Raw genomic sequence first — 15,175 nt, 5'->3', positions numbered from 1 at the left:
TTTTATTCCTTATTTAAAAAAAAATGAGAGAGTAAAGTTGTTAGAAATTCGGAGTTCCCTAACCAAATAAAGTCTTTAAGTAATTACATGGATAATTCTACTCAACATATATATTTTAATTTTATAGTTTATGTTTATTTCCTGACTTTCATTCCAAAAGTCATTAAGATTTTATTATAAGACTCTTAGTTAAATTAATTAAATTTGAGACTAAAATATTAAAAAAAATTCTTGTACTTTCTTAGTTTCTTAGATACGTCTCTGTCTTTTTTTTATATCCAATCAAACTTTAAAGTATTATTTTTACTTATCTGAGTTCTTATTTAGATGAAACTGTTAAAATTTATTATCTTTGCCAACAACACTTAGATGATCATTATCTCTTTCATCTCAATGTCTACATGTCAAAATAAAGACTATAGACGATGGGGCATGTCATGTAAGCACAACTCAGTATGAATTTCATTTTTTTGCCATGTAGACACTAATGAGGTAAGGGATTTTAATGTTTTTCAATCAAAATAAAGACTAAATTAAATAACAATAATTCATGAAGAGCTCAGTTAAGATGTAATAAAAAATAGATCTTATCTAAAAAATTTAGAGAAAGTTCAGGAACATTTTAAGTATTTTAACAGAAAATTTTTTTATCAACATTAATTTTTTAACATAAAAAATAAAAAAAAATTATTAGTGGCAAAAAAAAAAGTTGGACGATGAAAGCACGATCGTGGAAATTTAACAATTTAACGTATAAAACACTTCGGTACTGTCAAAGGAGACTCACTTGAATGAAATTTCCAAGAGACATGGTTTGTCAAACCCTGTTCTATAAAATAATTACAACGTCATTTACATGCTCAATAGAATGTTTGCATACTTAGGAAGTTCGAGGAATCGTTAAAAGACGATATTGCCCCTAATGGTATCATTAAGTCGATTAATTCTCGAACTAGTTCAAATAGGAATTTTAAGGTGAAATTAAGAGTTTCACAGTTCAGAGATGACTCAAAATGGTAATTCGGAGTTCGAGGATCAATTTAGAGTCAAACCGAAATTTTCACTATCTAGGGGTAAAATGGTCATTTGCCACTTGAGGATAAAATGGGAATTTTTAGAAAATATTTTTTGGTCCATTTGACTTATTGGAGTATGATTTGAGGTTTAGAAGTGAAAAAGTTTAATTTCGGTGATTTCTAGAGTGTAGGGCTAAAATCGTAATTTTTCCAATCACGAACAAAATTTGAGATTTTGAGAGAATTTAGATCACATTTGAAAAATTAGAGAATGGTATGAGTATAAGGGATAAAAAATATGTCTATGGGCAATTTTTCAGTTTTTGGGGTAAAAATGTAATTTTTCACTTTACAGGGGTAAAAGTGTAATTTTTAAAAATTTACTCCACCAAAACTTTGGAAAAGTCTAGAAATTTCATGGAAGACATGGATAAGTGAAGAGGATTGAGTGGTAGAAAAAGAAAGTAAAAAAGATGGCTAGAAAAAAATTAAATAATAAAATATTTAAAAGGTAAATAAAATTATAATATTTTATTAAGCCTATTAAAAGGCTTGAAAATTCTAGAATTCTTCATTGGGATGGTCAGCCAAAATCAGCAGGAGAGAGAGAGAAATAAGAACAAACCCTAGAGTGAGAAAATTCAAAGAAAAAATGTGATTTTTCAAGGAATCAAGTGTTTAAAGGTATGATTTTTCAAGCTTAGCTTAAGATTTATCATTTCCATGCATTTCCCATCATTTTTCATGGTTGAATCATGTGATTTGAGGATGAATTCAATTCTGAAAAACTGGGTTAGGAGAGAGAAACGTATTAGATTAATTTGATTTTAAGTTATGTTAGTGTTTTAAGTTAGTTTAGCATATTTAGGAACAAAACAACAAGAAAAGAATTTATTTTCCTCCATTACCATTATTGGCCGAATTTTCTAAGGGGAATATTGGCTGATGATCTTGATGTTTATTTGAGGAATTATGATGAATAATGATGAATTATGAGTCTAGAAAAATAATTGGAATTTTCGGAGCAAAAATACGAATTTTTACCCATTATGGGTATTTTCGTAATTTACTACCGGGACTGATAATTTGCACCACATTGAGGAACATTAAGTCAATTTGGGTGCAATTGAGGTATAGAAACTGAAAAAAATTAATTTGAGATTAAATTGGACGCGTTAGTAATTTAATCGGGTAATAGGTCGAATTAGGTCAGCACCGCATTTAAGCGGTAGTCGGATAAGTTGCATGTCATATCATGCATATATACCGAGCTTGAATTGATTTTATAATGGTCAAGCATTGATGTGGTGAATTATGTATTGTACATTGTGGATAGGTGGTGAGCAAATTACACTAGTAAAAGTACAGAAATTGTGCTTGAAGACTGGGATTAGGAGTACATCGACTCCTAGAACTGTGAGTGGACAACTTATCGTCTTAAATATTTAGAGTTATTATACTTGTTTGATGCTTTTATTGAATGGTGAGCTTAAATTATAAAATATTATGTTTTCTAATTAAAATATTTTTTTAATAAAAATGAGATTTATATTGGTTTTGAAATCAAATATTGTTTTGAAAAAAATGAGTATATAGAGACTGTGTTGAAATTTATGATTTTATATGTTATTGAAATTGGGGCTTATGACATTATGAGAGCATGATGGCTAAATTTTTGGGATTGGTTTCGGTAGACTGAATTACATTTTATTCGCCATATTATGCTACTGGAATTTTTATGGGTCTGGTGGTATATTAAACGGTCACTGCAGTGGTAGGGGTTTCCGTGGACTGCCTATGAGAGGGGCACTGGAACTCAATTATATATTTACCTCCGAGGGGAGATGTTGGGTGAAGTATCTCCTGAGGTATGATTTGAGTGCACCTCACGTTCGGGCCACCACGTGAGAGTGAGACTCAGCCAACGCCAAGGAACGGCTGTGTGTTAGATGTGAAAACATGTTTATGGGTATGGGTCATTGAACAACCTTGGCGGTCTTAGTGGGATACCTTGACGAAGGTATCTACGAGAATGATTCTGGCATGGGCCAAGTTTAAGAAATTCATAAGTCAGGAAATTTTGATGAAAATAAATTGTTTGGTATAGATTGAAACGAAATTTGTGTTATGAACATTATTGAGATATAACGTTTTTATATTGTCTCCATCTACTCGGCTTTAGATGCTTTTGATGGTAATTGTTTACTCACTGAGATTATTTAATCTCACCCCACTTCCTATCTATTTTTCAGGCTCAGGACAGTTTGTTGATAGTTGATTAAGACGAGAATTAATCGTGGAATTGCATCATAGGAAGTAAGGTTCGTAGCTCTACACCTTCTTGGTTAGTTGGGGGCCCACATGTCACTGTAAACGAAATTTCATACTTTAATTATCTTTATTACTATATGAATAAATTTATTTTACTTTTACGCTACAAAAGTTATTTTAGGAAGACTTTGAAAATATTGTGTTTTAAGAAAATATAATATTTTATTTAATATTTTTATTATATTCAAATAGCTATAATTTTACTTTAAACGAATGTTTTAGACTTCAAAATTTAATTTAAATCATGAAATATGTGTTTCCACTTACATATTACATTTTTACGGATTTCGAAATTTAAAAAAAAAATGACGAAAATGCCCATGTGAACTAGAAAATAATATTTTATTGTTTTGAGTTGGAAACAACTTATGATTTCTTAAAATACGAGATTTAATAACTGTCGCTCACCGGGAAGATGCGAAAGTTGATGCTAAGCCTTACGGGGTTTCGATCGGCATTCGGGGTAATGAGTGCTTATCAGGACGTCGAAACGGTTGTCACGGGCTCGATGAGAGTTTCGGGTCTTGACCTGGTTGGTTCCTTCTATAAAGCCCAAGGGCGTGTTGCTCCCAAATGCATAGAGCTACAAAATATATCAAGCGACCTGAGCATATTGAGAATTTGATCAGATGGGGGCGGCTATGGTAGTTTTTGTACTAGTGTTCCTATTAGGAGGGTGGCCGTTGGGTGAAGGGTGTTGGGAACAAGAAAAAATTGGTCTCTTTGCAACTCAAGCCTTTCTTCAATTATCATAACGCTCTACACAACTGGGTGGATGTGGAAGGAAAAGAGAGTTCACACTGTTGTCGGTGGGAAAGGGTTGAGTGCGACGCAATTTCTGGCCGAGTGATACGACTCTACCTTTGGAAAGAGTACTCTGATGTAGCACAAGATAGTGAAAACCTCAGGCAGCCGTGGTATCTCAACGCCTCTCTGTTTCTTCCCTTCGAGGAATTGAAGAGTCTTGATCTGAGCGAGCACCAAATAGCTGGTTGCCTTGACAACGAAGGTCATATCATCCATCCATTCACTGCCACTTAATTTATTGATTCCTAATTTCGCGTGTGAAAATATAAACTTGTTTCAATGCGTTTTCCTGCTCTCTTAAAATTCTAAATATGATCTCTTTTTTGACAAATTAAACCACTAATTAACTCCTATGTGTTTAAAAAAAATATGCCTTGTAGGTTTTGAAAAGCTATGGGGGAAGTTGGATAAACTGGAGCATCTTTTCTTAAGTGACAATCAGTTCAACAATAGCATTTTATCATCTTTAATTGAGTTCTCATCTCTCAAGTCTTTAGACTTATCATTCAACAACCTCACGAAATTTATCTATACAGACGGTAAAGTTAATATATATTGTTTATTTTCAATTTTACCTCATACATTCATGTATAATCAATTTGATATATATTTATGAAATTTATGAATTTCACTACAAATTTCTATTAAATTTTTGTATTTTATAAAAATTTCTATCAAATTTTGAAAGTTTATATATTTAGAATAAATTTCTTCTTGATCAATTAAGTTTTTGAAATTTTCTATTTTGATTATCCAACTTTGAAAATAACATTTGGATCACTCAATTGTTAAAAATAACGATCCTTTTAAGTTTCATGTTATCATACCTCAGTGATAATTGAATAACAGTAGCTTGTTACCTTTGACTGAGCTTTTATCTATGAAATATCTCACAGATCATGCCATATATATTAATTAAAATTTTATTAAATTTTTAATTGAAATCAAAATCATTAAAGTGACAAAGCTTAATTTTTTTCTTGAGCAATATATTAATAGAGCTTATCAATAAATTAAACAATCGATTGAATTTTTGCACACACATATTGTTTTTTAATTAAAATTTTAAATTATATTTGTTCTTTTTTCTTATTTGTTTTTATTTACGAACAAGCCTATTGGACCATTTCTCTCTCTCTTTCTCTCCATATATTTACATATAATATATATTAAGTGATCATCAATGATATGTGAAATTTGGCTTTTAATGTGTCACTCATGTTTTGCCATTCAAAAAAAAAAAAACAAGTGTCATGCATGTTTCTTTTTCCATGTACAATTCGTCAAGATAATTCCTTACCTCATAAGATAGCTAGATTGTGCAGTGATTAGTTTGAAGAAAGAATTTGGTTAGACACCCTTCTTGAAGATATTTTATTGTCAAATTAATGAAAGTTTACTATTTTTCATTAAAAAAAAAAAAAAAACAGAACAACATCCTATATCCTACATTGGGCCTCTTTCATAGTTAAAAACTTAAAAGTTTGGAGTCTTTGTGGATTAAAAGGAACCATTCATACGCATGGTAGGCTTTTCCTTAACTTTCTTCAATTTTTGTTCTCATTTGCCAAGGATTCAATTTCATCATAGGCCTCAACATCTCATACTAAGGCTTTGAAATTCTCCCTTATATATTTTATTGGGTTTCAACAGAATTGAACAAGCTGATAAACTTGGAGGAGTTGTCGTTATGGGGCAATGACATTGAGAGTTTTGGATCTTTTGGAGGCATACTTCAAACATAAATTACTCAATTATTGATATAGTAAAGAGAGAGTTTTGGATGTTTACATGTAAATTTACATAAACTTTGATTGGAAGTGAAATAATCATGTACATCTTGTACAGAAAGTAAAAGACTATTGGACTTGATCAATCTTGAAGTGCTTGATCTGAGTAATAATCATCTCAACAATAGCATATTTTCATCCCTTGGGGCCTTCCCAAATCTGAAGCAGCTTGATATACAAAGCAACAACTTCAAAGGATCCATAGTAATTAAATGTAAAAAAAAAACAATATTAATATATTGTGATAGTTTTTTGTCTAAAGTAATTTAGTAAAAATATGTAGAATAATTATCTTAGCATCAATAATGGAGTTTTTAAATTCGTTAAATGATTGTCATATATTTATTTAATAATTAATTTATTCATTAATTTTTATAAATACATATATTAATTTTTAACTCTGCTCATAAAGTATAAGACCTTCATTAATAATGTATAAAATTATGTTTTATCTTGTATATATTTTAAATACATCTTGTGTATGTATTTGTGTCGTAACGTGCGGGTCCGGGAACCCGACCGCCAGACACGAATGTGAAAATTCACTAAAAAATTAAACTAAGAGTCATCACCAATCTTTTTTACTAGGTGCGATTGGCAACCTATTGACTCGATTCTAATCGATAAAAACTTAAATTAATTTTAAACCCACCGAAAAGAACTTTAAACTGGCCTACGATTTTTTAGATCTAGGTTCGGGAGTACGGTTACGTCCGGGGAAAGATTAGCATCCCCGAGACGCCTGTTCCATGAACGATATCATTCTTAGATTATCCTATTAGGCTTTAATTTTTAAATTAGCTATATTTCCTTAGTTATTGTTCACTTATTTTTATCTCCTATTTGACCTAAAATGGAATGCAAATACGAGGCAAGATGCATGGTGTGAAAAAAATACCGGACGAATAACTTTTTATCGAGGATATTTTCTCGAATCCGCCCATCATACTAGTGGGACTCGAGGTATTCTCTCACCTAGGGAATTATCCGAGAAATTCGTCTTCGCAAATTTGACGAATAATTCCCATCATCGGAGTTATCGTACATTTTTCTTTAAAAATAATGTTTTCGTGCATAATGAACCTAATTCGGGAAAAAACCTTTTATTAAAGATGTCTCTCGAGCCCTCCCATCATACTGGTGGGATCCGGGGATAACTTTTCACCTAGGAAACTTTTCGAGAAATACTCGCCTTCGCAAGATCCTTGGAAGATCCCATCATCGGGGCTTAAACTCGAAAATAGAAATATTTATATGCAATGATATGTATGATGCAATATATGTATGCTATGCCAATGCAATTATCTATATTTTTTAGTTATTATTAATTTATTATTATTTTTATTTTATTATATTTTTTGTTATCATATTTTCTATTCTTATTTCTTATTATTATTTTTATTTTATTATATTTTTTGTTATCATATTTTCTATTCTTATTTCTTATTATTATTTTTGTATACTTTACATTTTTTGTTCTAAGTTCTTATGTTTTTCATTTATAATAGACAAATTGTTTATAATTCTGTGTTATTTTAGTGAACAAAAATTTTATATATTTTTTTTATTATACTATTTTTATTTTATATATTTTTATATTTTTATTATTATATTTTTTCATAAGCAATCTTTTATTCAAACCTAATGCCTAAGATCTTATTTTATATATATATTTATTATTTTTTTATTTTTTTATTTTTTTATTTTATTTTTACATTTTTTATAGTTTATGCCACTTAATATTCAATGCTTAATTTTACATTAGTTGTTTTTTTATTATTTTTTATTATTTTTATTTATTTAATGTCATGTATATTGTATTTTCACAAATTAATTATTTATTATATGTTTGAATTATTATTATTTTTTATCATTTATTATTTATTTATTATTTTAATCAAGTAATTTTTTTTTTGTATAGTCAAACTCTTTATTTATTAAGAATTTCGAAATCTTGAAATCGAGGCTCTCCCATCGTACTGGTGGAGCCTTGATTCGGATTCCAAACCTAGGGAATATCGGCCTGGGATTGCGACTTCTCATATCCCAACCAATTATCCCATCATCGGCAATGTTTACTTGTAGTCAACATCTTGATATTTTATTACTATTTTTTCCCTTTTTTGATTTTATTATCATTATTTTTTTATTATTATTTCTTATAATTTTATTATATATTTGTAACAAATATTTTCCTAAACATAAGCTCTTTGTATAACTAAACATTTTCTAAAATATTTTTTTTATTTTTTTTCATGCTCTATTATTTCTATATTCTTCTATTTATATTAATTTCCTAAATTTAAACTGTCATCTAAAAAATTTAAAATGTTATATTAAAATAATTTAGAACAAATAAAATGGATCAATCTAAGTCATAACAGATCTACAAGAAAAATAAAGCCTTTACCTGATTTGGGCTCAAGCAGTGACCTAAGAAGACCAGTCCAAGGAAAGATCGCCCTCAAGCCTGCTTTGTTGGCCCACTAGCTGCCCCCTCCAAACGCACCATTTTGGTGCACCAGTTTCTCTCAAACGACGCCGTTTAGGCTCTAAGCTTTAGTATATAAACCCTTTTTTTCTCTCTTCTCTTATTTTCCGTTCTTATTTTCTCTCTCTAGCTGGCCAAATGCTTTCCCTTCTCTCTAAAATGTTTCACCTCTCTCTCCCTTTACTACCCGCCGGTGGCTAGGGGAGCTTCTTGCCGTCGTCGACGCAAGGACATAGATGGCCGGATCTGTCTCCCCTTCTCTCTCTCCGGCACCGACCGACTCTCTCTTAGCCTTCTTACTCGACGACCGTCGGTGTTGCTCCCTAACAAGCGACTCTCCCTTTTTCGGCGCCTTCCTCTCTTGGCTCTTCCGCTGATCGAGTTTCTCTCTCCTTTTTTTGGGTTGTACGACGGCAACTCCCAGCACCAGATCCGGCGCCGGCTAAGCCCTCAACTTTCTCCTCTTCAACCGGTAACTTAAAATTTCTAGATCTTCCCCAAAAGCAATCGTCGATCGAACCTCTATCCCTCTCTCTCTCTCTCTTGCCAGCGTCGGCTTCCTTGCACCCAAGCTTGGGAAAGCAAAATCGCCATCACCGGCGACGACGAAATGACTCCCTTAAAACGAGCTATCAACTCTCCTTTCTCATTGTATTTTTTTTATTTTTCTGTATTTTTTTTATTGAGAATCTGTGGGTTGTTGTGGTTGCTAGACTAGGATTTTTTTGGGTCTCTGGTTGCTTGTTTTTTGGCTTGCAGGTTGTTGGTTTTTTGTTCCCGATTTTCCCCGATTGCTACAATGCCCCCTCCCCTTTATACTCGGTTCCTGGGCACTGGGGAGGCACGCTCCACTACCCTGCCAAACGAGAATTTTTTGCGTCTGGCAGGGTGAGGGAGGTGCCTGGCAGGGTGCGTCCGTACCTTGCCAATCGTACCTCTCTCCACCCTTGTTCATTTTTTTTAATTTTTATTATTTTTATTTTTTTAATTCATTTTTTGTTTATGATTTTTGTTATAATTTTTAGTGTCTACAATTTATATGATTTAATTTAATTATTTGCATTTGTAACTCTCCTTAGAACGGGATGCTTTGAGCAAGTTAGAGGAACTACACATGGGTGAGAATGAGGTGAACGCAGTGGTCATATCCCAAGGTACTTGCTGAAATAAAAGTTTAATTAGTCTTGAAGATTAAAATCTTGAAGTATCATATATAATCCTATTACTAGAGGTGTCCAAAGGTTAAGCTACTTGTTTATATTTATAAATTCGGTCTATTTCGACTTGGAGTTTGAGCATGAAATTTTAGACTCGAGCTTGATCCAGTTAAATTATTATATTAATAAGAAATACATATTTATTTAATTTTAATTCTAAAATAATATTTAAAAATATAAAAGTAGTGTGGGCTCGGCCTAGTCCAACACATGGATACTTCTAGCAATTACTTATAAGGTTATTTATGTCTTTCTACTTTTTAATGAAAAAAACCCCCTTTCAATTTGCATGCATCTGAAACAAAATTATCTTTCATCACTTAATTACTTTTTGTTTTCTTTTTCAATAGTTTTCTTTCTTTTCAGACCCACACAATGAGTGTGCCAAAATCTAGTTTATTAGTATCTCCAAGTTTAAAAATTCTTCTAATGAGATCATAAAGTACTTAATTAATTAACTCTGTATATAATTAATTGATATTATTCTTGCATCTTAAGTCATTCAAAAAATTGACATGAAATTAAAATATTTAAAATAAAAACACAAAGAAATAAAAATCGTGTAAAGTATCTTATTGCTTCGAGAAGAAAAATTACAATGATTGAATTGTCCTTAATATGTTTTTAAAATTTGGAAACATTATATATTAGTCAATGTTAATATATATCACAAATATTAGAATGCTATAGTTTTTTTTATTATAGAACTTCTTTTGTTTAAGTCAAATCTATTTGAATAGATCTATTAATCAATCAAATTCTATTTTCAATTTTAACTTTCAATTAAAAAATTTTAATGAAGCAATTTTAAAACTTTGCCTAAGGACCTTAAATTTTATTCATTAATTTGTTAAATATTAAAAATAAAGATAATGAAAAATAATTGGTTCATAGGTTAAAATATCAATATATCACAAATGTCTAATAGAGTGTGACGGGTGTTTTAGTGAGGTTGTATGATATATATATTTGAAGTTATAGGTATGAACAAGAACTATAATTATGATCAAATATTAGATTTTATAAAAGAAATCAATATGAAATAAACTAAATATACAGATCAATTAACAAAATAACATATAACTAAACAAATTAATATAAAATTAGATAAAATTCACATTTAATGAAAAATTTTGTATCTAATAGCTTTGGAGAATGTTTACATCCATATTGTCCTATTCACAGGTGCAAGAGGCTTAAAGAATCTCAAACTTGTTTATTTAAGCGGAGTTAATGCCACTAACAGCAGCGTCTTACTGCGGTCATTGGGCTGCTTCCCGTTACTGAAGACTCTTCACCTTGAATTTAATAAATTTAACGGAACAGAGACTATTCAAGGCAAGTATCGGTGATTATTTATAATGCTGCTCTCAAATGGTGTAAACTCTGGTTTGAAATATTTAATTTGTTGTTTTTGTTGACGCAGAGCTGCGTAATTTGACCAACTTGGAAGAGTTATTCATGGATTACTCTGTTCTGCAAAACAACTTTCTTCAACGCGTCGGAGAATTGACTTCTCTTAAACTGTTGTCTTTGGCTGGAGGTTGGACCAGTGACAGCCCACCTAATATTAGAGGTTGGACCAGTGACAGCCCACATAATATTGGGGGTAATTTTCATCTTTCAACTTCCAAGCACTAAACATTGCCCGCATAGTTTTGTATTTCAAATTCAATGCCTCTTCCCTTAGCCTATACTTGCAACCATCCTCTTTTTCGTTATCATCTATATACTTATTGATTTAAAGCTGGAAATATTTAACTCCACCAAGCACCCTGACTTATAATCTACCCTAAATTACACATAATTAAAACATAATTTAGTAAAATAATTTAACTCAAAGCTTGAATTTTCATGAACTTTAAATGAGCCCCAAGTTGAATGATCCAATATTTGACTTAATTTGATTTAGAGTGTCTTTTTCAAAAAAAAAAACTTAATTTAAAGTGATTCAAAATTTGAAATAACTCGATATTTTTGATAATTCAAATTTAAATTGACTCAAAACCTAACATGACTTGAATTGAGCTAAAATCGAAAATGATCTATACATGCATATATTAATTAAGCTCGATATTTGTGATCGAGTTTCTAGGACCTCCTTCTTGTCATTGAGACAAGTTTTTTTATGCTTGAGATTTCATAATAGAGGGAATTAGGTTTTTCATTACATGTTTAAATTAAATTTAAATTTAATAAACTAATTAAAAATAAAATTTAAATTTAATGATAAAATTAGTGAATTTAAAATTTTATAAGAGTATTTAAGTTATTTAATTTTAGAGTAAATTACACCTATGATCTCTCAAGTTTGAGGAGCATCTCATTTTTGTATTTATAGTTTAAAAAGTAATTTATGGATCCTTACGCTTGTATCAATTATTTGGTTAAGTTTCGTATTTAGTGTTCGTTGGCAACGTGTGACTGTCACGTGCACGTGCCGGTTCACATGTAAATTAACTTTTTTTAAAAAAAAAAATTATTTAATTTAAATTCCTAAAATTCATATTATAATAAAAAAGCTATAAGTGAAAAAATATTATAAAAAATAGAAAAGTATAAAAATTATTTATTTTAAATTATAATATTTTATAAAATATATCTGAAAGAAAAAAGGTGCTTAATAAATATTTTCTTTTTTTATTCTATAAATTTTTTCTCTCTTTTCTTTTTATTACTTTTTGTCTTTCTTTTCTCTTCTTCTCCCTCTTTCCCTCCCTCTCCGGGCCAAGGGCTGATCGACGTCCGTAAAGGATTCGATTTGGCTCAAATGCCGTCGTGATGACGACTAAAGCCATATTGGCCCAGGCGATTCGACAAGGCGTAAAGAAAAATAAAATAAAATCTGCACAATTCAACTTTTTCATATACATCAATTGTTACACATTTACCTCAAATCTCAAACGTTTCGTCTAATAACACAATTTAACAAAAATATTTATAAAAAATAGTTTCCTACAAACGTTGAAAGTATAAAAATTAATAATTATTTTTTAAATAAAAAAACCAAAATAATATATAAGTCAAATTTTAGAGACCATGAATATAATTATATATTGTTTAATATTTTTTAAGTGCAAACTTCCATATAAACAGATATAGATAGGGACAGAGAGATATAATTGTGGACTTAATTAGTGACACCTTTTCTATTTAAGGGTAATTAGATCGATTCTCTTAACTTCTTCTGTTCTTTCTAATTTTCATTAGAAATTTAAACTAAAGCTTTTGTATATTATGTACTTTCACGGGTATTTGTGAATTGAAGCGTCTTGAAGAGCTCCATATTCTAGATTATAATTTAAGGGGTACATTGCCCCGATTGTTTCTCAAACCTCACATTCCTTAGACATTTAGATTTGTCTTTCAATCAACTTTCTGATAATCTAGTTACGTCTCCACTTCAAACTCTGACATCCCTCGAATACATATATCTTTCTAACAATCAATTCCAAATCCCAATCTCATTAAAACCCCTTTTCAACCATTCAAAACTCAAGTATTTTTATGGAGGCACCAATAATATATTAGCGAAAACAGAACAAAAATTCTTGGCCCCACGATTTCAATTGAATGGAGTCAGTTTGTCTTGTTGTGGAGATGTCGGACCATTTCCGAACTTTCTCCACTATCAAAATGAGTTGCAACATGTTCGTCTCTCTCACATTAAACTAACGGGAGATTTTCCAAGCTGGTTGTTGGAAAACAATACAGAACTAAGAAGACTTGAACTTAGCAATAACTCTCTATCGGGGCATTTTCGATTGCCATTTCATGCATCCATGAAGTTAAACTACTTGGATATCTCCAAAAATATCTTTGAGGGCCACATTCCAGTAGAAATTGGAGCATATCTGCCACAGTTGCAATTTCTATACGTTTCAAGAAATTCTTTTAAGGGTAGCATTCCCTCTTCAATTGGTGACATGAAGTTTTTGGAAGAATTGGACTTATCCAACAACAGTTTGACCGGCGTAATACCTGAGTCTCTTTCCTTGAGTTGCTCCTTCTTAAAAGTCTTGATTTTATCAAACAACAGCTTGGAGGGCCAAATATTCTCTGCAAATTTCAAGCTAACTAAATTGAGGTATCTAAGATTGGATGGTAATCACTTCACTGGAATAATGATCCCAAATAGCTTGTCCAATTGCTCAACCTTGTCAACAATCGACGTCAGTCATAACTATCTTTCTGGTGAAATCCCAGGGTGGATGAGGAATCTGTCAAATTTGAAAGAACTAATCATGGCCAATAATCATCTTGAAGGTCCTATGCCAGTGGAGTTTTGTCAACTTAACATGCCAGGAGTTTTGGACCTTTCAATGAACAGTATATCTGGCACACTACCATCTTGCTTCGGCCTACCATGGATAAACCATGTTCATTTGTCTAAAAACAGACTTCGAGGACCAATACCAGACAAACTTTGCAAGAGCTCTAACCTGGAGACGATGGATCTCAGCAATAACCATTTAACTGGCAATATCCCAAATTGCTTTGGCAAGCTTTCTAGCTTGAGTTATCTTGTCTTGAGCTACAATAATCTTGAAGGTGAGATCCCAATTCAGCTTTGTCAGTTGGACAAATTAAGTGTGATTGCCCTTTCCCATAATAATCTTTCTGGTCGTATCCCTCATTGCCCGAACGTTACCCCACATGAGGAAATTAAAGGTTACGTTCATGAATATGATTTTCGATATGATGAGGGTATGGATACTTCACATATTTCTCACATATCATTTCCCACTGAAGAACCCATACAATTAACAACAAAAACCATATCCTACTCTTACAAGGGAAGAATCTTAACATACTTGTGTGGAATCGATCTTTTCTATAATAAGATGACGGGTAAAATTTCTCACGAAATGAAAAATTTTCATAAAATTATTATCTTAAATTTATCTTATAACAATTTGATAGAACCAATCCCACCATCGTTTTCTAATCTCAGAAACATTGAGAGTTTAGATCTTTCTTATAACAATTTGAGTGGGAGTATCCCTCTTCAATTGGTTGATTTATCTTTCTTGGCTTCTTTCAATGTGTCATACAACAATTTATCTGGAAAACCACCTCCAAGGACAAATCAGTTTGCAAGTGATTTTGACGAGAACAGCTATTGGGGAAATCCTTTTCTTTGTGGAGAACCACTGCCTAAAAAGTGTTCAATAATTGAAGTATCATCAAACTCAACTGAAGATGGAGAAGATGTTGGTTTAATTGACGTCACATCCTTTTACGTGACTTTCACTCTGTCTTACATAACTGTTTTATTGAGTATTGCTGTGGTTTTATTCATCAATCCTTACCGGAGAGGAGCATGGTTCTATCTTGTAGAAAAATGCATCAACTCTTGCTTCTATTTTGTTGTGGGCAATCTTCCCAAACTATTTGGTTGTGGTAACATGTAATGTAGCCAAACTATATTCGTCCTTCTTAATAAAATGTAGTTTTTTTTTTTTACTTAAGTATCCTATTTGGCACTTGAAATAATGAAAATTTAAAATTAAGCTTCAATTA

The 15,175-nt window shown here is 31.2% G+C and overlaps 1 protein-coding gene and 1 long non-coding RNA gene across 2 annotated transcripts; both read left to right on the top strand.

Moving 5' to 3' along the window:
• Positions 1–1,598: 1,598 nt before the first annotated feature.
• On the top strand, positions 1,599–3,384 carry LOC148760686 (uncharacterized). The gene is made up of 3 exons (XR_016028263.1): positions 1,599–1,700; positions 2,353–2,432; positions 3,269–3,384. It is a non-coding gene; the product is annotated as an uncharacterized LOC148760686 (long non-coding RNA).
• Positions 3,385–3,813: 429 nt separating this feature from the next.
• Positions 3,814–15,081, top strand: LOC18589010 (cuscuta receptor 1-like). Its single transcript, XM_088809418.1, is given in 13 exon segments — positions 3,814–3,879; positions 4,020–4,356; positions 4,535–4,693; positions 5,808–5,884; positions 6,023–6,158; positions 9,195–9,344; positions 9,515–9,589; positions 10,838–10,990; positions 11,079–11,286; positions 12,878–12,974; positions 12,976–13,592; positions 13,740–13,885; positions 13,958–15,081. Coding segments are annotated over 13 exon segments (3,330 nt in total). The 3' UTR covers positions 15,067–15,081.
• Positions 15,082–15,175: the final 94 nt, after the last annotated feature.

Source organism: Theobroma cacao, chromosome 9 (assembly GCF_053813885.1).
Source record: "Theobroma cacao isolate CCN51 chromosome 9, ASM5381388v1, whole genome shotgun sequence".
Taxonomy (NCBI): domain Eukaryota; kingdom Viridiplantae; phylum Streptophyta; class Magnoliopsida; order Malvales; family Malvaceae; genus Theobroma; species Theobroma cacao.
Note: the sequence above shows the minus strand (reverse complement) of the source record. Positions and strands in the feature narration are given on the sequence as shown.